The sequence below is a fragment of the Oncorhynchus keta genome, chromosome 30 (assembly GCF_023373465.1).
Source record: "Oncorhynchus keta strain PuntledgeMale-10-30-2019 chromosome 30, Oket_V2, whole genome shotgun sequence".
Classification (NCBI taxonomy): domain Eukaryota; kingdom Metazoa; phylum Chordata; class Actinopteri; order Salmoniformes; family Salmonidae; genus Oncorhynchus; species Oncorhynchus keta.
The window spans coordinates 45,500,802-45,525,776 of NC_068450.1; the positions used below are offsets into that span (position 1 = coordinate 45,500,802).

General features: G+C 42.9%; 1 protein-coding gene across 10 annotated transcripts in view; it reads right to left on the reverse strand.

Moving 5' to 3' along the window:
• Positions 1 to 24,975, reverse strand: part of LOC118363594 (glutamate receptor 2-like) — a 65,389-nt gene that overhangs the window by 5,002 nt on the left and 35,412 nt on the right. For all 10 annotated transcript variants that reach the window (XR_004821427.2, XR_008087599.1, XR_008087598.1 and 7 more), the window contains exons 4-13: positions 17,894 to 18,090; positions 17,007 to 17,060; positions 16,586 to 16,744; positions 16,126 to 16,293; positions 15,733 to 15,837; positions 10,275 to 10,382; positions 9,750 to 9,956; positions 9,211 to 9,578; positions 389 to 587; positions 42 to 289 (exon numbers count right to left, since the gene is read on the reverse strand). Coding sequence is in view for 7 of the 10 variants with exons in the window: in XM_052488479.1 (XP_052344439.1) it covers positions 42 to 289; positions 389 to 587; positions 9,211 to 9,578; positions 9,750 to 9,956; positions 10,275 to 10,382; positions 15,733 to 15,837; positions 16,126 to 16,293; positions 16,586 to 16,744; positions 17,007 to 17,060; positions 17,894 to 18,090 (1,813 nt within the window). In the remaining 3 variants the exon portion in view is untranslated. The remainder of the gene's footprint in view (positions 1 to 41; positions 290 to 388; positions 588 to 9,210; positions 9,579 to 9,749; positions 9,957 to 10,274; positions 10,383 to 15,732; positions 15,838 to 16,125; positions 16,294 to 16,585; positions 16,745 to 17,006; positions 17,061 to 17,893; positions 18,091 to 24,975) is intronic.

Below are 24,975 nucleotides of genomic sequence, written 5' to 3' on the forward strand. Positions count from 1 at the left end.
TAACAACATTAGGAACAACATTGTTATACTATTCCACCCACCTTAATGAGGATCCTTTGGGCGTGGCGATCCCATAGCCTTTGGAGTCCAGGTTGCCGCCAACCTTCATGGTGTCGCAAGGCTTGCGCTGCTCGATGTACTCGTTCATGGTGGACTCCAGCAGATAGGCGTATTTGCCCTTGGACTTGCGCACCCGCAGCACCCCCTCTGCTGTGGTTTTCACGAACACAGAGGGCTCTGCGCTCCGCATGTAAGTCCACATCTTATCGAATAGGGCAATTTTGGAGCGCTGGAAGGTGGAGAGGACAAATACAGACATATCAGTTACTGTATGAAGAAACAAATATGTAATTACCATGTGATTAATAAGTACATTTCTGTCTCTTACCCTAAAAAACTCCTTGGTACTGCCGGAGTCCAGTGTTCCATAGGCAATCTCGGTCTGCTTCGCCAGATCCTCAGCACTCTCTATGGGCGACACCATCCTCTCAACAGTGAGGAAAGCAGCCAGGTTGGCCGTGTAGGAGGAGATGATGATCAAAGTGAAGAACCACCATACCCCACCAACAATACGCCCAGAGAGGGATCTGGTGAAAAAACAAAAAAACGAGTTACTGGATCCCTGTTTTCCAAATGGATGGTCAAACCCACTGGTGGACCACAATCAATTAATTTGATGACTTAGGACTGTTTCCTGGCTTGTAGGGCAACAATAAATGTCCAAAATCTTTACTAGATAATAGCTCCAAAATGTTTGCAAAACATTCAAATATGTAAATGCTGTCAGTATATTGAGTACAAGCTATTCAGAAGTGAGAGGTATATGATAACATGCAAAAGTTCAAGGGCAGTCAGCCTGAATCTCTCTTTCCAACACCAAATATCCACACATGCCTTTGAAGATAAAGGATACATACAGTTGAAGTCGGTTGAAGTCGGAAGTTTACATACACCTTAGGCAAATACATTTAAATTCCTGACATTTAATCCGAGAACAAATTCCCTGTTTTAGGTCAGTTAGGATCACCACTTTATTTTAAGAATGTGAAATGTCAGTATAGTAGAGAGACTGATTTATTTCAGCTTTTATTTATATCATCACATTCCCAGTGGGTCAGAACTTTGCAAACACTCAAATAGTATTTGGTAGCATTGCGTTTAACTTGGATCAAACGTTTCAGGTATCCTTCCACAAGCTTCCCACAATAAGTTGGGTGAATTTTGGCCCATTCCTCCATGACAGAAGTCGTGTAACTGAGTCAGGATCTAGGCCTCCTCGCTCGCACACACTTTTTATGGGATTGAGTTCAGGGCTTTGTGATGGCCACTCCAATACCTTGACTGTGTTGTCCTTTAGCGATTTGCCACAACTTTGGAAGTATGCTTGGGGTCATTATTCATTTGGCAGACGCATTTGCGACCCAGCTTTCCTGACTGATGTCTTGAGATGTTGCTTCAATATATCCACATAATTTCCTCCCTCATGATGCCATCTATTCAGTGAAGTGCACCGCACCCTCCTGCAGAAAAGCACCCTCACAACATGACGCTGCCACCCCTATGCTTCACGGTTGGGATGGTGTTTTTCGGCTTGCAAGCCAATGTTTTCCTCCAAACATAACGATGGTCATTATGGTCAAACAGTTCGATTTTTGTTTCATCAGACTAGAGGACATTTCTCCAAAAAGTAAGATTTTTGTAGTCCGACTTTTTTATTCTGGTTTTGGAGTAGAGGCTTCTTCCTTGCTAAGTGGCCTTTCAGGTTATGTCGATACAGGAATCATTTTACTGTGGATATAGATACTTTTGTACCTGTTTCCTCCAGCATCTTCACAAGGTCCTTTGCTGTTGTTCTGGGATTGATTTGCACTTTCCGCACCAAAGTAAGTTCATTACTAGGAGACAGAACGTGTCTCCTTCCTGAGCGGTATGATGGCTGTGTGGTCCCATGGTGTTTATACTTGCGTACTATTGTTTGTACAGATGAACGTGGTACCTTCATGCATTTGGAAATTGCTCCCAAGGATGAACCAGACTTGTGGAGGTCTACAATTTTTTTTCTGAGCTCTTGGCAGATTTCTTTTGATTTTTCCAATGATGTCAAGCAAATAGTCACTGAGTTTGAAGGTAGGCCTTGAAATCCATCCACAGGTACACCTCCAATTGACTCAAATGTTGTCAATAAGCCTATCAGAAGCTTCTAAAGCCATGACATCATTTTCTGGAATTTTCCAAGCTGGTTAAAGGCACAGTCAACTTCGTCTATGTAAACTTCTGAGCCACTAGAATTGTGATACAGTGAATGATAAGTGGGATATTCTGTCTGTAAACAATTGTTGAAACAATTACTTGTGTCATGCACCAAGTAGATGTCCGAACCGACTAGGCAAAACTATAGTTTGTTAACAATAATTTTGTGGAGTGGTTGATAAGCAAGTTTAATGACTCCAACCTTTGTATGTAAACTTCCGACTTCAACTGTACATTAAACATTAAACTCATAGCTGATTGAGTGCGCATAAAGAAATTGTATGACCATTGACATCTCCGGTAATGACATAGCAAGGAAAACTGAGCACCCTGGAGCAAAAATACAGAATTAGCTCTTCATTTAAACAACATCAAGGCCCAGTCATGTGTAAAGGGACGCGGTGGGTAATAGCTGATGTCTTGATGACAAATCTCCCAGGAATTCATGTGACTGACGGTCCCCTCTCTGGTGTAAAGTGGGAGCCTGCTTAACATAATCGGCTGCATTCGCACTTCATTAAATCCCTATATGCCCAGCACTAATATGACACTGAATTAATTACAGCTGGGACTATGATATTTCAAGACATGGCACGTCTGCTTACATAATAAACTGTACGTCAATGGGTACAAGGACCGCCAGGAGTGTACAGGATGTGTATTAAATGGAAGGGATCATACCAAGATGTATAAAATACTAGCTTTTTTATATCACTCAACAGAGAATTGAAATAATCCAGTTGTCATGTCCTGAAATAAAGTTTGAAAAGGTATCGTTAATGTACACTGAATAAAAATATGAACGCAACATGTGAAGTGTTGGTCCCATGTTTCACGAGCAGTAAAATAATATCCTTTCAATTTTCCATATGCACAAAAGCTTATTTCTCTCAAATGTTTAGCACAAATTAATTTACATCCCTGTTAGTGAGCATTTCTCATTTGCCAAGATAATCCATCCACCTGACAGGTGTGGTATATCAAGAAGCTGATGAAACAGCATGATCATTACACAGGTGCACCTTGCGCTGAGGACAATAAAAGGCCACTGTAAAATGTTCAGTTTTGTCAAACAACACAATTCCATAGATGTCTCAAGTTGAGGGAGTGTGCAATTGGCATGCTGACTGCAGGAATGTCCACCAGAGCTGTTGCCAGATAATTTAATGTTAATTTCTCTACCATAAGCCGCCTCCAACGTCATTTTAGAGTACAGCAGTACTTGGCAGTACGTCCAACTGGCTTCACTGTCATGTGAAAATTATAGATCTGGGCCTAAGTTATTTAAATTGACTTATTTCGTTATATGAACTGTAACGCAGTAAAATCTTTGAAACTTTTGCGTTTATATTTTGGTTCAGTATACAGTGCATTTGGAAAGTATTCAAACACTTTTACTTTTTCCACATTTTGTTACGTTACAGCCCTATTCTAAAATGGATTAAATCTACACACAATATCCCATAATGACAAAGCGAAAACAGGTTTAGACATTTTTGCTAATCTATTAAAAATAAAAAACAGAAATACCTTATTTACATAAGTATTCAGACCCTTTGCTATGAAAGTCAAAATTGAGCGCAGGTGCATCATGTTTCCATTGATCATCTTTGAGAGGTTTCTACAACTTGATTGGGGTCCACCTGTGGTAAATTTATCTGATTGGACATGATATGGAAAGCCACACACCTGCCGATACAAGGTCCCACAGTTGACAGTGGATGTCAGAGAAAAAACCAAGCCATGAGGTTGAAGGAATTGCACGTAGAGCTCTGAGAAAGGATTCTCTTGAGCCACAGATCTGGGGAAGGGTACCAAAAATGTCTGCAGCATTGAAGGTCCCCAAGAGAAAAGTGGTCTTCATCATTCTTAAACGGAATGTGGCCAGGTCGCCTGGCCGATTTGAGCGATCGAGGGAGAAGGGCCTTAGTCAGGGAGGTGACCAAGAACCCGATGGTCACTCTGACAGAGATGGGTCTCCTCCTCCGATGGTCTCCTCTGTGGAGATGGGAGAAACTTCCAAAAGAACAACCATCTCTCCAGCACTCCACCGATCAGGCCTTTATGGTAGATTGGCCAGATGGAACCACTCCTCAGTAAAAGGCACATGACAGACCGCTTGGAGTTTAAAACGCACCTAAATGACTCTTCGATCATGAGAAATAAGATTCTCTGGTCTGATGAAATCAAAATGTAACTATTTTAGCCTACATGCCAATGGTCACATCTGGAGGAAACCTGGCACCATCCATATGGTGAAGCATGGTGGTGGCAGCATCATGCTGTGGGTATGTTTTTCAGCGGCAGGGACTGGGAGACTAGTCAAGATCGAGGGAAAGATGAATGGAGTAAAGTACAGAGAGATCCTTGATGAAAACCTGCTCCAGAATTCTCAGGACCTCAGACTGGGTTGAAGGCTCATCTCCCAGGTCAATGACCCACACAGCCAAGACAACGCAGGAGTCAAAATAGGGCTACTAAATGTTAGATCCCTTACTTCAAAGGCAATTATAGTCAATGAACTAATCACTGATCATAATCTTGATGTGATTGGCCTGACTGAAACATGGCTTATGCCTGATGAATTTACTGTGTTAAATGAGGCCTCACCTCCTGGCTACACTAGTTACCATATCCCCCGTGCATCCCGCAAAGGCGGAGGTGTTGCTAACATTTACGATAGCAAATTTAAATTTACCAAAAAAAATTGCAGTTTTCGTCTTTTGAGCTTCTAGTCATGAAATCTATGCAGCCTACTCAATCACTTTTTATAGCTACTGTTTACAGGCCTCCTGGGCCATATACAGCATTCCTCATTGAGTTCCCTGAATTCCTATCGGACCTTGTAGTCATAGCAGATAATATTCTAATCTTTGGTGACTTTAATATTCACATGGAAAAGTCCACAGGCCAACTCCAAAAGGCTTTCGGAGCCATCATCGACTCAGTGGGTTTTGTCCAACATGTCTCTGGACCCACTCACTGTCACAGTCATACTCTGGACCTAGTTTTGTCCCATGGAATAAATGTTGTGGATCTTAATGTTTTTCCTCATAATCCTGGACTATCGGACCACCATTTTATTACGTTTGCAATTGCAACAAATAATCTGCTCAGACCCCAACCAAGGAACATCAAAAGTCATGCTATAAATGCACAGACAACACAAAGATTCCTTGATGTCCTTCCAGATTCCCTCTGTCTACCCAAGGACGCCAGAGGACAAAAATCAGTTAACCACCTAACTGAGGAACTCAATTTAACATTGCGCAATACCTTAGATGCAGTTGCACCCCTAAAAACTAAAAACATTTCTCATAAGAAACTAGCTCCCTGGTACACAGAAAATACCCGAGCTCTGAAGCAAGCTTCCAGAAAATTGGAACAGAAATGGCGCCACACCAAACTGGAAGTCTTCCGACTAGCTTGGAAAGACAGTACTGTGCAGTACCGAAGAGCCCTTACTGCTGCTCGATCATCCTATTTTTCTAACTTAATTGAGGAAAATAAGAACAATCCGAAATTCCTTTTTCATACTGTTTCAAAGCTAACTAAAAAGCAGCATTCCCCAAGAGAGGATGGCTTTCACTGTAGCAGTGATAAATTAATTAACTTCTTTGAGGAAAAGATCATGATTATTAGAAAGCAAATTACGGACTCCTCTTTAAATCTGCGTATTCCTTCAAAGCTCAGTTGTCCTGAGTCTGCACAACTCTGCCAGGACCTAGGATCAAGAGAGATGCTCAAGTGTTTTAGTACTATATCTCTTGACACAATGATGAAAATAATCATGGCCTCTAAACCTTCAAGCTGCATACTGGACACTATTCCAACTAAAGTACTGAAAGAGCTGCTTCCTGTGCTTGGCCCTCCTATGTTGAACATAATAAACGGCTCTCTATCCACCGGATGTGTTCCAAACTCACTAAAAGTGGCAATAATAAAGCCTTTCTTGAAAAAGAAAGAAAATATAAAAAAACTATCGGCCTATATCGAATCTTCCATTCCTCTCAAAATTTTTAGAAAAGGCTGTTGCGCAGCAACTCACTGCCTTCCTGAAGACAAACAATGTATACAAAATGCTTCAGTCTGGTTTTAGACCCCATCATAGCACTGGGACTGCACTTGTGAAGGTGGTAAATTACCTTTTAATGGCATCAGACCGAGGCTCTGCATCTGTCCTCGTGCTCCTACACCTTAGTGCTGCTTTTGATACCATCGATCACCACATTCTTTTGGAGAGATTGGAAACCCAAATTGGTCTACACGGACAAGTTCTGGCCTGGTTTAGATCTTATCTGTCGGAAAGATATCAGTTTGTCTCTGTGAATGGTTTGTCCTCTGACAAATCAACTGTAAATGTCGGTGTTCCTCAAGGTTCTGTTTTAGGACCACTATTGTTTCCGCTATACATTTTACCTCTTGGGGATGTCATGGAAAAAATAATGTTAACTTTCACTGCTATGCGGATGACACACAGCTGTACATTTCAATGAAACATGGTGAATCCCCAAAATTGCCCTCGCTAGAAGCATGTGTTTCAGACATAAGGAAGTGGATGGCTGCAAACTTTCTACTTTTAAACTCGGACAAAACAGAGATGCTTGTTCTAGGTCCCAAGAAGCAAAGAGATCTTCTGTTGAATCTGACAATTAATCTTAATGGTTGTACAGTCGTCTCAAATAAAACTGTGAAGGACCTCGGCGTTACTCTGGACCCTGATCTCTCGTTTGAAGAACATATCAAGACTATTTCAAGGACAACTTTTTTCCATCTACGTAACATTGTAAAAATCAGAAACTTTCTGTCCAAAAATGATGCAGAAAAATTAATCCATGCTTTTGTCACTTCTAGGTTAGACTACTGCAATGCTCTACTTTCCGGCTACCCGGATAAAGCACTAAATAAACTTCAGTTAGTGCTAAATACGGCTGCTAGAATTCTGACTAGAACCCAAAAATTTGATCATATTACTCCAGTGCTAGCCTTCCTACACTGGCTTCCTGTCAAAGCAAGGGCTGATTTCAAGGTTTTACTGCTAACCTACAAATCATTACATGGCCTTGCTCCTACCTATTTCTCTGATTTGGTCCTGCCGTACATACCTACACGTACGCTACGGTCACAAGACGCAGGCCTCCTAATTGTCCCTAGAATTTCTAAGCAAACAGCTGGATGCAGGTCTTTCTCCTCTAGAGCTCAATTTTTATGGAACGGTCTGCCTACCCATGTCAGAGACGCAGATTCGGTCTCAACCTTTAAGTCTTTACTGAAGACTCATCTCTTCAGTGGGTCATATGATTGAGTGTGGTCTGGCCCAGGAGTGGGAAGGTGAACGGAAAGGCTCTGGAGCAATGAACCGCCCTTGCTGTCTCTGCCTGGCCGGTTCCCCTCTTTCCACTGGGATTCTCTGCCTCTAACCCTATTACAGGGGCTGAGTCACTGGCTTACTGGGGCTCTCTCATACCGTCCCTAAGAGGGGTGTGTCACCTGAGTGGGTTGAGTCACTGATGTGATCATCCTGTCTGGGTTGGCGCCCCCCTTGGGTTGTGCCGTGGCGGAGATCTTTGTGGGCTATACTCAGCCTTGTCTCAGGATGGTAAGTTGGTGGTTGAAGATATCCCTCTAGTGGTGTGGGGGCTGTGCTTTGGCAAAGTGGGTGGGGTTATATCCTTCCTGTTTGGCCCTGTCTGGGGGTGTCCTCGGATGGGGCCACAGTGTCTCCTGACCCTTCCTGTCTCAGCCTCCAGTATTTATGCTGCAGTAGTTTATGTATCGGGGGGCTAGGGTCAGTTTGTTATATCTGGAGTACTTCTCCTGTCCTATTCGGTGTCCTGTGTGAATTTAAGTGTGCTCTCTCTAATTCTCTCTTTCTCTCTCTCTCTCGGAGGACCTGAGCCCTAGGACCATGCCTCAGGACTACCTGACATGATGACTCCTTGCTGTCCCCAGTCCACCTGGCCGTGCTGCTGCTCCAGTTTCAACTGTTCTGCCTTAATATTATTGGACCATGCTGGTCATTTATGAACATTTGAACATCTTGGCCATGTTCTGTTATAATCTCCACCCAGCACAGCCATAAGAGGACTGGCCACTCCACATAGCCTGGTTCCTCTCTAGGTTTCTTCCTAGGTTTTGGCCATTCTAGGGAGTTTTTCCTAGCCACCGTGCTTCTACACCTGCATTGCTTGCTGTTTGGGATTTTAGGCTGGGTTTCTATACAGCACTTTGAGATATCAGCTGATGTACGAAGGGCTATATAAATCAATTTGATTTGATTTGAGGAGTGGCTTCGGGAAAAGTCTCTGAGTGTTCTTGAGTGGCCCAGCCAGTACCCGGAATAGAACCCGATCTAACATTTCTGGAGAGAGCTAAAAATAGCTGCGCAGCGACGCTCCCCACCCAACCTGACAGAGCTTGAGAGGATATGCAGAGAAGGATGTGAGAAACTCCCCAAATACAGGTGTGCCAAGCTTGTAAAATAATACCCAAGAAGACTCAAGGCTGTAATCGCTGCCAAAGGTGCTTCAACAAAGTACTGAGTAAAGGGTCTGTGATATGTAACAATGATATATTTATTTTAATAAATGAACAAAAATGTCTAAAAACATGTATTTTCTTTGTCGTTATGGGGTATTGTGCGTAGATTGATGAGGGGAAAGATTATTTAATCCATTTTAGAATAAGGCTGTAATGTAACAAAATGTGGAAAAAGTAAAGGTGTCTGTATACTTTCCGATCACTGTAAGATTCTTGAGAATACAATGCCATTTAAAACAACCTGGGGAATAGTTACAGGGGAGAGGAGGGGGGCCAAATGGAAGCTGGGGATGATTTGATCCTCATTGTAGCAAGAGTTGCAAGGTTGCACAATTCACCAAGAACATCAGTGTATGAATACTAGTAAGTCACACTGAGCCAGCCTAACAACATACAAACAGGAGGCAGTTTGAAACCCACCTAGGCGAGATGTCACAGCCCTGTCTCATGAAGGCGCCGAGGGAGAACCAGAGACTGTTGAATATCCCAAACTCGTTGGTAGACTCATTAGTCTGGATCTGGCCGTCCTCGTACTCCTCTGTGTGCCACTCATATGGGCTGAATCGACTGACCAGGAAGAGCACCACGCTCACACCGATGTAGGCAAACACGATGCACATCCAGATTTCGTAGGCCAGAGGGTCCAGGAAGGAGAAGACCCCAGGTTTTGACTTTTGGGGCTTCTTGATCATAATGGAAATACCCAGTGACATAAAGGGCTTGGAGAAGTCTATTACTTCTTCGCGGACGAGGGTGATGGTCAGCGGTGCCACAGCTATATCAGCTTTCTGGGGAGGAGAGAGAGAGAAAGAGCTTGATGTTATAAAGAGCTGATGTTGTTGTTCTAGGGAAACCGGGTGGGCATTAGTAGTGTTTAAAGGGAACTACTGGGGATGTTCGTATACAGCAAGTTATTGGATTTGATCAATATTATAAGGCCCGTGCATCTCTTTTCTTACCCCATAGACAAGCTCTCCCACCATTCCGTTCCAGATCTTGGTCTCAGCGTCTCGGGCTCCATATTTTCCATCCCCCACAATTTTCAGCTGGTATTTGAAGCCACAGTGCTTGGCTATCTCAGCAGCCAGATCTACACAATAGCCCTCGTATCTTTCATTGTCTAAAAAAAGGTCAGCATTCTTCTTGAGCATTACATATGGGGCTTCCTGAGGGAGAAATCCAAAAATACTGTTCAGTCCAGCAGGAGTGCCTTTAGACTTTACATCATGGTATATAGTTCATGCTAGCTGTATACATGTAGAGACTTTTCACTGAATGAACGAACAGCTCATAAAAAGACGTAGACTACTATGGGTTTGTTTGTGTATGTACAGTGTCCATATTAGAACCGCACCAATATGGACACAGTAATACTATAAAAACATGATTCTATGGACTAACAATTGCTAAGTTTTGATTTTCAATTCAATTGTTGTGAATTAAAGAGTCAGATGGTATGAATAGAGTGAATGATAAGTCATTACCAAGATTGTGGTCACAATGACCGTTTTGTTTTCCATTCCTGTTGTGTCATTCGGAAACACGTCTGATTTTGTGACAGCCATTTTGTCAACTTCGTTCCAATATCCAATCTGTGGAGAAAATAATGCATAGTGAATGAGCAATTCCATAACGTCATGAGACGGTAGACAGCGTTGTTGTTTCAGATGAGTGTAAACATACAGTTTTGAATATAACTATTGTTCCCTGAAGGAGCGAACGAGGTATAACATACTATGGGGAGTCTTAAATCAAGCCAATCTGAAAGCAATCTGAAATCACGCCCAACAGGTCAATGGAGGCCGAGGCCACCCTTGGAAGCCTTCCTGGCTATAAAATTGTGGCTCGCATACATTTCCTCAATTCAGTACTGCTCTTCAGCGAGCTCGAACCCCCTGATGGTGTGGGGCCAAAATATGTTGTACCTCGTTCCCTCCTTCAGGAAACAGTATATTTCTAACTCTACCTTCCCTTTCAGTCGGTCACTCTGTATAACATTCTACGGGGACATACAATCACGGCCCAAGCCGGCTCAGAGGGTACCAAACTAGGTCCACGGCAGCCAAAGCACACACAGCTTTCACCAGCTCAAGAACAATGCTTACCTTGCGAGCCTGAAATATCCATACTAGTACAAAGAACCGCAAGTCCAAAGTAACAGAACCCCTGTCATGACTTGGTAAAGCGCAGATACGCACGGCATAGGATTGACCAGAGTAAATGAACCACAGCAGCCTGAAGCTCAAACCCAACAACCGCAGGCATAAGTGAAAAGACACTGAGTGTCCCAGTTGAAACCATGCCAAACAGAGCCGGAATGCGACCCTACTCTTGTTGGGACAAAAACTTAAGATTCAGAACCGAATCAGAACAAGAACCAGAAAACTGAATGCGCTGAACCGGAGGCAAAAACTTATCTTGTGATTCACAGTGCACCCCAGAGTCTGAATATGGGAAACCAACATGGAGCTGGAGCTACACCTGTTCCCTCAACTCAACTACCTCATCTATTCACATGACAATATGCATCCGTCAGATCTATGGACATAAACATATTGCTGGGTTGCATCCACTGCTATAGACGGCAAAGTGTGAGCATGTTGAATTTACAAACCTTGAAATCCTGGATTGGACACAAAGTTCCATCGCTCTTGGGAACTAAGAAGTACCGGCTGTACCAACTGCTCTGTACTTCTGATGCAGGGACCTCTAATTAACTTATACTCTGCAGCAGAGGTAACTCTAGGTCTTTCCTTCTTGTGGCGGTCCTCTTGAGAGCCAGTTTCATCATAGCTCTTGATGCTTTTTGCGAATACACTTGAAAAAACGTAGTTCTTGAAATTTCCCACATTGACTGACCTTCATGTGCTAAAGTAATGATGGACTGTCATTTCTCTTTGCTTATTTGAGCTGATCTTGCCATAATATGGACTTGGTCTTTTACCAAATAGTCCTTCTGTTACCAAATAGACCATCAAGCACTGTGATGAAACTGGCTCTCATGAGGACCACCACATAGTCCCAGCCGTCGTCGGGGTCTATTGTGCCAGGCGCATAGGACAATTTGACAGAGATATGGAACTGTGGGTTTGGCCCCTGAAAGGTTGAATTTGACGACTAGGGGTTTACTCTCAAACGTGATTACAACTATACAGTCACAGCACAACTGATTGATTCAAACGCATTAAGAAGGAAAGAAATTCCACAAAATAACTTTTAACAAGGCACACCTGTAAATTGAAATGCATTCCAATTGCCGGCAAATCACTACCTGGTGAAGCTGGTTGAGGGAATACCAAGAGTGTGCAAAGCTGTCATTAAGGCAAAGGGTGGCTACTTTGAAGAATCTAAAATATATTTTGATTTGTTTAACACTATTTTGGTTACTACATGATTCCATATGTGTTTTTTCATAGTTTTGATGTCTTCACTATTATTCTACAATGTAGAAAATAGTAACAATTAAGAAAAACACTTGAATGAGTAGGTGTGTCCAAACTATTGACTGGTACTGTGTATATACTGTAGATACATAAAATCATGGTGTACAAGACATCATGATTGTTGCCTGTCTGAGTGGACTAATCCATTGTGGAGGCTGTGGGGATGGCACATTCCATCACTCGAAGACATGCTATTGAAATTGTATGTGGTTATATTAGGTAGCAACACTAATACAAATAATATTATTCTGTAACAGATGCACTTTCTCCCGCATTGGATTGTAATGATGTGCGCTGAGAGTCGGGAAGCAAGTTCAGGGAGTGAATACATTTAATTAATTAATTAAACAAACATGTAACACCAACAGCGCACTGACATGGAACAGAAACAGATACAATGAAACCAAAGGGAGTGACATAAAGGGCAGGTAATCAAGGAGGTGATGGAGTGTCATAATGCACAATTAGGCGTTATGCTGGTGACAGGTGTGCGCCACGACAAGAAGACTGGTGACCTAGAGGACGGAGAGGGAGCACACGTGACAGGATACCAATTGCTGTCTGTGGTTCTGAAACACATCAGTGCGCTGTTGAATTGGCGCCTTTTCCTAGACCATGTTTCTATGTGCATAAAGGCCATGTTAACCAGCATATTGGTGTTGAGGCAGCAGCGGAGTTAGGGGATGAGAAAACAGTCATTGCCTAGATTGTCTAAGAAAAGTGAGGAGGGCGGAATCCCCAACTTAATTAGGCCTATAATCAATAGTCTAACTGTTAAATGTGCCTGGCGTTATAAATCATCCATACACATCTACAGAAATAAAACAGATCCTGCTTCTGTTGCCTTTGAGTGTTTGTTTAATAGCCTACTGATTCCGTGAGCACCAAGCCTCTGTGAGCACCAACCACAGGTCAGATAAACCATTTAAAAAATGTTAGTCTTTGCTATGGTGTAATAAAGGCTTTACACTTTTTTTTGCGTTAGAACAGCCTCTCTGGTATTATTTCTAATGTATTTAGTGTGGTTTACACTGTTCCAAATGGCCAGAAAAAATATATTTATAATAATAATAGCCCTCATTTTCTTGATCTCCTTATATTTATTATTATTTTAATTGTTGTGATCATCATTATTATAACAATATGTAATATCATTATTATTAGTTGGATTAGTATAGCAACCTTCTATAACCACCATCGTTCTGTAGGCATGGAGCACATCCTGTTTAGTCTTAATACATAACTTACTTAGGCCTATATTCCAATACTTATATATAAGCTACAGTACTGTATCAATCAATTATTCATTCATTCATTCATTCATTCATTCATTCATTCATGTCATTACACGAGTCATTCCTGATTTGAAATGCAATCAAGCATAATTTGTTTTTAAATAAAATAACAAGGCGACCCTTGAATAATTAGCGTAAACGATAAATAAACCGTTTGTCACGTTCTGACCATCGTTCGTGTGTGTTTTCCTTGTTTTAGTGTTGGTCAGGACGTGAGCTGGGTGGGCATTCTATGTTGGCCTGATATGGTTCTCAATCAGAGGCAGGTGTTAGTCATTGTCTCTGATTGGGAACCATATTTAGGTAGCCTGTTTTGTGTTGGGTTTTGTGGGTGAGTGTTCCTGTCTTTGTGTTTGTGGCACCAGATAGGACTGTGGTCCGCCTCTCTTTCCCCAGAAGAAAACCGTTACAGAATCACCCACCAACCAAGGACCAAGCGGCGTGGTAAACGGAGGCAGCAGCAGCAGCAGGAGAAGCGACAGGTGAAGCAGGAGCAACAGCAGCAGCAGCAAAATCAGCAGCAGGAGAACCAACAGAGGCAGCAGCAGCAGGAGCAGCAGCAGTGGGAGAGGCTGCACTATTTGGAGAAATGGACTTGGGAGGAGATCCTTGACGGGAAAGGACCCTCGGCAGAGCCAGGGGAATATTGCCGCCCCAAAGCCGAGCTGGAGGCAGCGAAAGCAGAGAGGCTGCATTATGAGGAGCTTGCACGGCAGAGCGGCTGGAGGAAGCTTTGTAAGTCGCTCTGGATAAGAGCGTCTGCTAAATGACTTAAATATAAATGTAAATGTAAGCGGAAGCAGAGAGGCGGCATTATGAGGAGCTAGCACGGCAGAGCGGCTGGAAGCCCGAGAGGCAGCCCCAAAAATGTCTTGGGGGGGGCACAGGGAGAGTGGCAGAGTCAGGAGCCAGACCTGAGCCAACTCCCCCTGTTTACCATAAGGAGCCATGGATGTTTTCGGAGCTATCGGCGAAGCTGAGGGCTGAGTCTGAGAGGGTCGAAGAGTTATTGGACAGAATGGAGGAGAGTGAATGGATGGGAGATGAGGAGACACTCAAGGAGGTGTTCATAGAATTGGGGGAGTGTAAGAAAGAGAGCAGTTGATTTGGCGTAGTATGTAAGGCATTCGCCCTGAGGTGCGTGTCCCCAGCCCGGTACCACCAGTGCCGGCACCCCACACCAGGCTGTCTCTCCGTCACATCAACACAGGTGCTTCCGCCTGTCCGGCGCTACCAGAGTTTCCGCCCCTCAGTCCAGAGGCGCCAGAGGCAGGTGTTAGTCATTGTCTCTGATTGGGAACCATATTTAGGTAGCCTGTTTTGTGTTGGGTTTTGTGGGTGAGTGTTCCTGTCTTTGTGTTTGTGGCACCAGATAGGACTGTTTTGGTTTTTTCACGTTTCTTGTTTTGTAGATTGTTGTATTTTCATCTTTATTAAGGATGGACAAAACTAACCACGCTGCATTTTGGTCAGCCTCTCTTTCCCCAGAAGAAAACCGTTACACCGTTCCATTTTGGAAATTGCATTCACGAATGAATGCGACTGGTTTTGGTCTTTGCTGTAATAAAGGCTTTACACAATGTTTTAAATAATAATTACAGACTCTCTAGTACTTCATTGATTTAGTGTTTACATTGTTCCGAACCGTTAGAGAAATTAGATTGTAATCTAACAGCACCAGTTTGGCAAACATATGCACACAGCACTTGCTCCTTACTTTATTTTTCTTGATCTCAGTATTTTCCACAACTTGACCTCTCCTTGACCCCCTGAGCAACCAGTAAAAATTCCCCCGTGTCAAGTTTATTTGTCACGTCCTCTGCATAAGTTTTGCTGTCAGATGTGTTCTGAGTTTGTTAAAATTAATTGACTTATGTGATTATGATACTCTATAGTTCGGGCCCTATTGGTCATGTGCATGCAATGCATACATGTGTCACGTAAAGAGAGCAAAGCAACATCTAGGGGGACCCACTGACAGACACCTAAGTCAGATCTGAATCTTGGAGCCTTCGTAAGATTGAAAAGTTAGTAAATTGTGTGAAAATGTTCTTCCTTCAGGCGAGCTGAAGAGAGAAGAATTTTGAAAATGGATGACAGCCCTGATATTGTAGCCAGTAAGGCGGGGCTTCCGAGGGTGGGCTCAGCATCTATCATATTGAGACATGTTCTAGCTATATCCATATTCAGAAACACTAACATACCTTCACAGGACCATTATTCTTCAGCTCCATGATATTAACAGAGTAGTTTACTCGTTTGCCATGTTGATCAAACTGAATATTCCCTGTGAGACCGTCCACACGAACCTAGAAGGACACAAAACCACAGCGGCAGAATGGCAAGACGCCACCATTAAATACCTCTGTCATAGACCAATTTACTTTTTCCACACAGATCTGGATTCACATTGCCTCGTCTAAGCTTTGAAGCCAATGCTCAGAGTAGAAATCCTGAGTGTGTGGGAAGACTATTGTCAATGCTAGCTCAGGGGAGAATGTGTGTATGTTTTTGTGTGTCCTTATACTTCAGTCTCTGTGTGTGCGTGTATGTGGTAGAGCCAGGCAGCCGTTGCCACGTCGACCCCATGCTGTCACCTGTTTGAGCGCTCGTTCAATCTCCACTCCCTGCGCCCAGGGCACGGCGGGGTTAGCCAGACAGTCGCCGTTGTTGCCCTTTCTGGCGATGTCAATGCGCTGCTTGTGCAGGTAGCGGAAGGCCTCCGTCATCACCTGCACCGCGTCGTAGGTCAACGCCGACGTGTACTGCAATAGAACAGAAGGGGAAGGGTGTGTAAGTGTGTTGGGGGGTGAAATGGGGACACAAGGGAGGGGAAGGAAGAGTTAGTGTGTTTCTGAGAGGGGTTGTGAGGACGTCAGTGTGCTTGTCTGTGTGTGTGCAAGCGGCTGTGTGCCTGGGTCTGCACACACACACAGTATGTGTGAGGGAGAATAGGGGCAAAACATTTTGAAGCCACAGCCACGTCACAGCTCCCGGGGATGGAGAAGTGCTAGCTGAGTCCCTCTCAACTCAGCACCCACGTGGATGTCTACTCACCCTAATCTTACTGTCGGCACCAGGGTACTCCTTCTCCTCCAGAGCTTCCCAAATCTGGTCAAATTTGGAAACCAACGGGTCATCGAAATCGACAATCTGGAAACCTGAGACGTTGGCTCCTCCATATTGAATTTTGGAGAGGTCCCCATCCACAAAACCCTGAAATGAAAAACAAGTGAATCCAAGCACAGACATGAAATGGGAATGTTTGCTGTCAAACAAATGTCAGCTGAAAGAAAGAAACGGGAATGGAATTATTACCCAAAGCGAACTTATTTGGCAATACATAAGAGATTCAATTGGAAGACGATCACTCTGGCTTCTCAATGTCTCATCGCTATGCTTTTAGCTTAATAAATCAATTTTAGGCACTATGTTCTCCCTGAGATTCCAATTCCACAGCTGAGTTGTGAAAACTCACCAAATTTGCAATGATATAGTGGTAGCCTTTCACATGTCTGCCAATGGTGATAACCTGGAGACAAGATCAGATAGGTAAACAGAACAGATCATATATGAAACCATAATGACATGGCAATCAAACAAGACAGTCTCCATGTAATCATATTCCGTATGCTACAGTAGTCATGAGTGTTATTCTTATAGGCTTTATTTACAGTCACGAACACCTGCCACCTGCCAGTGCTATCACTTGTCAGTAACGAACCAAAACAGGAAGCCCATTTCAGTAATTACCTCAAAAGCCATTTCACTAACTACCTCAAATGACACACCTGCAGCTAATCCCACCACATGAGTGACACCTCCACTTAGAAAGCCAGTTACATGAAGAGATTTAAATAATAATTTGAATAAAAACTGCATTGTACGGGACTTCCTATAGGCAGAAAACTGTGACCGGTTTTGATTATGTTTCTCTCAGATAAAACCTTTAGCACGCAGCAACGAGGGAAACACGCATTGTTTTCAGTGTTTTGTGAAACACACATCTGCTTGCCTTAAAAACAAATCGATGTACTCTCCCACGGGCCAGAGATGATTTATAAATAACCCGTTTATGTAAATCTCTGTGGCCTTTAATTCCACTTTTGTTGCAGTTTAATTTAACAATTAAGGGGATTGTTGCAAGGCAGTCCACTTGGGGGGTAGGTGTGAAATGTTTGCAGGCAAGGATGACACTCACCCACACAGGCAAAAACACACCAACAAGATCTCAACTGCTGCATTACACACACTCATCATTGCAGTCATCATAAGCTCAGTCATAGCAGAATAGCTGTTCAATATAACACTGCTCTAACGTCAGGGCCAGCACAAACTACCAGAGGACTGAGCTTTTATGTTTACCTGTTCCATAATGTCTTTGACTTTGTCCTGTTCACAGTCCAGGATGACCCGTCTCTCCTTCTTGTTCTCCAGGTCCTGGAAGAGGGAGCGGTAGGCCTCGTCTTTCCTCTCGTCCTTCAGGTTGCCCACGTTGATGGCGGTCACATGCCACTTCCTTTCTGCAGCCGTGTCCAGCACCACCTGCAGTGTGGTCAGACCTGGACAGACAAGAGGGTCGTGTTCATTGGGCACGATACTGACAAAACAACTCTGAACTGAGTGAAACGAGGAGACACAATCTGAACTTATCTCCAATAAGAAATGATTGTTTTTGTTTTCTGTCACAAAAACATTTTCCTATGGTGTATTCTAATGAAGCTGACCCAGGATAGGACACACTTAGGATGTGCCATAGTACATCTGAGAATACAGATCCTTACAGGGTTTTAAATTAATGCAAATAGATACAGTGCATTCGGAAAGTATTTAGACCCTTCGACATTTTCCACATTTCTATACGTTGCAGCCTTATTCTAATATGTATTAAATAAAAAAAACATATCCAGCAAATATACACACAATACCCAATAATGAAAAATATAAAACAGGTTAATACACATTTTCACATTTATTAAAATTAAATAACGGATATACCTTATTTACATAAGTATTCAGAACCTTTGCTATGAGATTCGAAATTGAGCTCAGGTGCATCCTGTTCCCATTGATCATCCTTGATGTTTTTACAACTTGATTGGAGACCACCTGTGGTAAATTCAATTGAATGGACATGATTAGGAATGGCACACATCTGTCTATATAAGGTCCCACAGTTGACAGTGCATGTCAGATTAAAAACCAAGCCATGAGGTCAAAGGAATTGTCCATAGAGCTCTGAGACAGAATTGTGACGAAGCACAGATCTGGGGAAGGGTACGAAAACATTTCTGCAGCATTGAAGGTCCCCAAGAACACAGTGGCCTCCGTCATTCTTAAATGGAAGAAGTTTGGAACCACCAACACTCTTCCCAGAGCTGGCCGCCCAGCCAAACTGAGCAATAGCAATCACTGCCCTGGGGAATTGGGATATTTATTTTTTTAGACCAGAAGAAAGGGTGCTTTCTGCTGGCCCTCCAACACCACTTCCAGCAGCATCTGGTCTCCCATCCAGAGACTGACCAGGACCAACCCTGCTTAGCTGCAGAAGCAAGCAAGCAGTGGAATGCAGGGTGGTAATGCTGCAGGCCATAATGATGGACATTTAAAAAAAAAAAAAACATATTTAGAAAAAGGCTGTAACCTAATAAAATGTGGAAAAGGTCAAGGGGTCTGAATAATTTCCGAAGGCACTGTATATATAAGTTACATTACCACCATGATTCTAAAAAAATGTGTTTCGTACCAATCTACACACAATACCTCAAAATAAAAAAGCAAACACAGGTTTTTAGAAAGTTTTGCAAATGTATTAAAAATAAACTGAAATATCACATTTGACATAAATATTCAGACCCTTTACTCGTTACTTTGTTGAAGCACCTTTGGAAGCGATTACAGCCTCGAGTCTTCTTTGGTGTTTATGAAGGTCAGATGGGGGGCTTTGTGAAGATAGAAAACGTTTTTCCTCAGAACACACTGTAAGTCATGATTACTGTAGGGTCATTATGACTCAGTTAAGGTTGACTGTTTCTCTGATGCCCATTAAAATAAGATACTTTGATTTTTTCTCTGATTTAAGCTCTGCTCAACATGCGCTGTGGGCGATGCGAGGCGATGAGAGAATATCGTTTATTTCTCAATATGGCAAGTTGTTAGGCAAATGCGTTGGGTAGAATGGAAATATACGGTATTCAGAAAACATCTTCACAGAGTGGAATGGATTTGGTTTATCCTTCGTGATGCATGTGTATTGCATGTTCTGACTCAAAGAAGGGTACTCAACATTGCATGCGAGAAGCATTTTCACGCATTATGGTTTTAGAAAAGACTTCCTAGGATCTTCCTGGGATAGTCAGGAATAACCACACCCTACCATACCACCAACTTTACCATAAATTGATACCATTCTACCATCAAAGACATACACAATATACAGACAAAATGATGAAAATTAGTGGATTTGGCTATTTCAGCCACACCCATTGCTGACAGGTGTATACAATCAAGCACACAGCCATGCAATCTCCATAGGAAGCAATGGCTGTAGAATAGTCTTACTGAAAAGCCCAGTGACATTCAACGTGGCACCGTCATAGGATACCACCTTTAGATCAAATTAATCTGTCAAATATATATTAAACACACATTCCCTCGCTCATTTAGAAACATTCAAAGCAAAACAAACTCAACAAATGGATTGACACACTCCATTTATAATGAATGCTACAGAACCCTCTTGGAATTCCCTTTTGGTTGGAACGGAACACTTCAATCAAGAGAGAGAAATTCAAAGCCAACAATGTATGAAGTCATAAGCAATCTTGGGAGTCAAACAAATATTAAATTTTCAATGACAAATGTCAGAGGTTAATCTTCGAATGCACAATGTATAAAGCGTAAACAACATGACAGAACTCATGTAGCATAAAAAATCATTACGGACAGGATGATATAATCTTAAACTGACCACATACTTATACAGTACCACACTCTTGGCATTCAATACGCCATCCCATCTGGTTGGCGCTTAGTGGGACTATCATTTGTTTTTCAACAGGACAATGACCCAACACACATCCAGGCTGGAGTGCTGCATCAGAGGACCTGGCCTCCACAATCACCTGACCTCAACCCAATTGAGATGGTTTGGGATGAGTTGGACCGCAGAGTGAAGGAAAAGCAGCCAGCAAGTGCTCAGTATATGTGGGAACTCCTTCAAGACTGTTGGAAAATAATTCCAGGTGAAGCTGGTTGAGAGAATGCCAAGAGTGTGCAAAACTGTCATCAAGGCAAAGGGTGGCTACTTTGAAGAATCTAAAATATATTTTGACATGTTTAACACTTTTTGTTTTTTTGGGGGGAATTACTACTTTGATTCCATATGTGTCATTTCATAGTTTTGATGTCTTCACTATTATTCTACAATGTAGAAAATATATTTTTTTAAATAAAGAAAATCCCCTGAATGAGTAGGTGTCCAAACGTTTGACTGGTACTGTAAGTCAAATATTGGGTCAATAATGATGGTATTTCCCCCTTTGTTTCACATGTTTGCAGCTCTACTGTCTTCACACTTTCACTGTTTTTACACATTAGGGTATCCATTTCCTTCTTTCTCCTCAAACCCTGGCCTGTATTGATATTTGTAATGGACACAGATCATCCAATATTATATCTCTATGTAACATACTGTAAGTGAAGTTGAAACACCATACACATTGGTATTCAACATTTCTGTGAAAATGTTCCCATCATTCCAAATCGTTACAGCCTTGTATGCCATCACCAACTCAGAAAAACAATAGACCAATGGAGTTTCTCCTTCATGTTTCATTTCCCAAACAGTTTGGGCATGTCTAGCTGAGCAGATGTCCCATGGAGCCACCTTCCATCATGGTGTGTCAGCTGTCATTTGGTGGCAGACAGGCAGGCTGTGGAGACAGCTAGCACCCTCGGAGAGAAGGGGGGTGAGAACATGTCAGAGAAGCGCTCTCAACCACAAAACATACAGACACATCCAGAACCTCTCTCTAGAGTCTAGACTAATTCAATATTCAATCCATTGTAAATAGAGGCAACCACGCTGTGAGTTCAGTCAGAATATAAAATGCTGTATTCAAGGTGTGCACCTATTCTTGCAGTACCTCTTTCTCTCAACTAAATCTCAAATTCAAACAATTGCAGATAAAGATAAAGTGCATTTTGAATGTTAAAGTAATTCTGTATCGGAGGTGTTGACCTTATTGTTTTTCATCAACGTGGTTTGGTGACATACTCTCTACAGTTTGTTTTTTTTAAACGTGAAAACGTGTTTCACAAAACAAGACAACTAACGGCATGATAAAGGGTGGGTTAATGCCCCCAGGGAACCATAGGGAGATGGGAAACAAAATGTACAATGACAAAGCCATGTCATCACAAAACACTTCAGTGAGAGGATTATCCCTGACTTCCAAAGAATGCCAGTTGTAGCTTTAGCCAAATAGAAATGGGGTGTATTACATGTTCGTGGTACAATCTGTGTAAATCACGATCAAGTGTTAGTCTTACATGAACAAGTTTGTATATACATCAAGTCAAATCTTTAAATCTGTTTTCCAGCTACAGATCTAGGGTGGTATGCGTTCCAAATACACCCTTATCTAGCCCCTCCTTCCGTGGCAGTAGTATGCACTTGATTTAAATCAAATGTTATTTGTTACATGCTTTGTAGACAACGGGTGTCGACTAACAGTGAAATGCATACTTACGGGTCCTTTTCTAGAGGTCAACACCTCCGATACAGATACACTACATTGTGAAAAGTATGTGCTCGTCGAACATCTAGATGTTGGAACATTGCTACGGGGGCCTTGCTTCCATTCAGCCCGAACACCATTAGTGAGGCGATTAGGCCTTGCTTGCAGTTGGTGTTCCAATTCATCCCTAAGGTGTTCGACTGGCTTGAGGTCAGGGCTCTGTGCAGGCCAGTCAAGTTCTTCCACACCAGTCTCAACAAACCATTTCTGTATGGACCTTGCTTTGTGCATGGGGGCATTTTATGCTCTCATTGGCTGTCCCACTCTTCATATTCGTCGACAAAACCCACTGGCTCCAGGTCATCTATAAGTCTTTGCTAGGTAAAGCCCCACATTATCTCAGCACCCACCCGTAACATGCACTCCATCAGGTATATTTCACTGGTCACCCCCAAAGCCTATTTCTTCTTTGGCCGCCTTTCCTTCCAGTTCTCTGCTGCCAATGACTGGAACAAATTGCAAAAACTACTGAAGCTGGAGACTCATATCTACCTCACTAACTTTAAGCATCAGCTGTCAAAAACTCACAGTTCACTGCGCCTGTACATATTAATCTGTAAATAGCCCATCCAACTACCTCATCCTTTGCACCCCTGTATCTCTACTTGCACATTCATCTTCTGCACATCTATCACTCCAGTGTTTAATTTCTAAATTGTAATTACTTCACCAGTACGGCCTATTTATTGACTTACCTCCCTAATCCTACCTCATTTGCACACACTGTATATATATATTTTTTTCTATTGTGTTAATGACTGTACGTTTGTTATTCCATGTGTAACTCTGTGTTGTTGTTTCTGTCACGCTGCTTTGCTTTATCTTGGCCAGGTCGCAGTTCTAAATGAGAACTTGTTTACTTGCCAGTCCATAGCATCAATGCCTTCCTCTTGCAGGAACTGCTGACACACTCCAGCCACATGAGGTCTAGCATTATCTTGCATTAGGAGGAACCCAGGGCCAACCGCATACGGTCTCACAAGGGGTCTGAGGATCTCATCTCGGTACCTAATGGCAGTCAGGCTACCTCTGGCAAGCACATGGAGGGCTGTGCAGCCCCCCAAAGAAATGCCACCCCACACCATGACTGACTCACCGCCAAACCGGTCATGCTGGAGGATTTTGCAGGCAGCAGAACATTCTCCACGGCGTCTCCAGACTGTCACGTCTGGCACATGTGCTCAGTGTGAACCTGCTTTCATCTGTGAAGAGTACAGGGCGCCAGTGGCGAATTTGCCAATCTTGGTGTTCTCTGGCAAATGAAAAACGTCCAGCACGGTTTTGGGCTGTAAGCACAACCCCACCTGTGGACGTCGGGCCCTCATACCACCCTCATGGATTCTGTTTCTGACCGTTTGAGCAGACACATGCACATTTGTGGCCTGCTGGAGGTCATTTTGCAGGGCTCTGGCAGTGCTCCTCCTGCTCCTCCTTGCACAAAGGCTGCAGAACCACTCCTTTAATGGGGGTGTCTTACTAAATGCCTATAATTTCCACCTGTTGTCTATTCCATTTGCACAACAGCATGTGAAATGTATTGTCAATCAGTGTTGCTTCCTAAGTGGACAGTTTGATTTCACATAAGTGTGATTGCCTTGGAGTTACATTGTGCTGTTTAAGTTTTCCCTTTATTTTTTTGGGCAGTGTATATATATGTTTTTTAAATTGTCACGCTGAAACAGAAAAGGGCCTTCCACAAACTGTTGCCACAAAGTTGGAAGCACAGAATAGTCAAGAATGTCATTGTATGCTGTAGTGTTAAAATGTCCCTTCACTGGAACTAAGGGGCCCAAACCATGAAAAACAGCCCCAGACCATTATTCCACCTCCACCAAACCTACAGTTGGCACTATGCATAATAGGGGCAGGTAGCGTTCTCCTGGCATCTGACAAACCCAGATTAGTCCGTCGGACTGCAAGATGGTGAAGCGTGATTCATCACTCCAGAGAACGCGTTTCCACTGTTCCAGAGACCAATGGTGGTGAGCTTTACATCTCTCCAGCCAGGGCTTGGCATTGCTTATGGTGATCTTAGCCTTGTGCGCGGCTGCCAGGCCATGGAGACCATGGCTCTTCCTTAAACACACACACGCTAATTCACACACACCAACGAGCCACCACACACACCAGTGAACGCACTACACAATCGGTTGCTATGGGTACTGTATGTGTGCATCTTTGACCTAATTAGAAATAGCAATGTGATGATGAAATCTGCAAAGAGAGCCAGAGAGGGCTCTTCAACCAGGGACTGAAGCATTATAGCATTAGCATTTTCAATAAAACATGCTGTTAAACATGTTTTCTGTAGCGAACACTAGCACAACATTTTACTTCAACTAGCACTGTAGAATCAGCATCTTGATTCCCACATATAACATGTGCTAATTGGACCTTCTGAGACCATTGACTTTCTCTTGATTCATATAATGTAGTCAATGCTAGCACACATTCCACTACAACTAACATTGTAGCATTAGCATCTGCATTCCCAGGTGCTAATTGGACCTTCTGAGACCATGGTTATGGTAAAACCTATTCAATGTAGTAAATGCTAGCACACACTCCACTGTAACTAGCATTGTAGCAATAGCATCCTCATTCATCATAGCATATTCTACCGGAACGTCTATGGCTATGGAGATT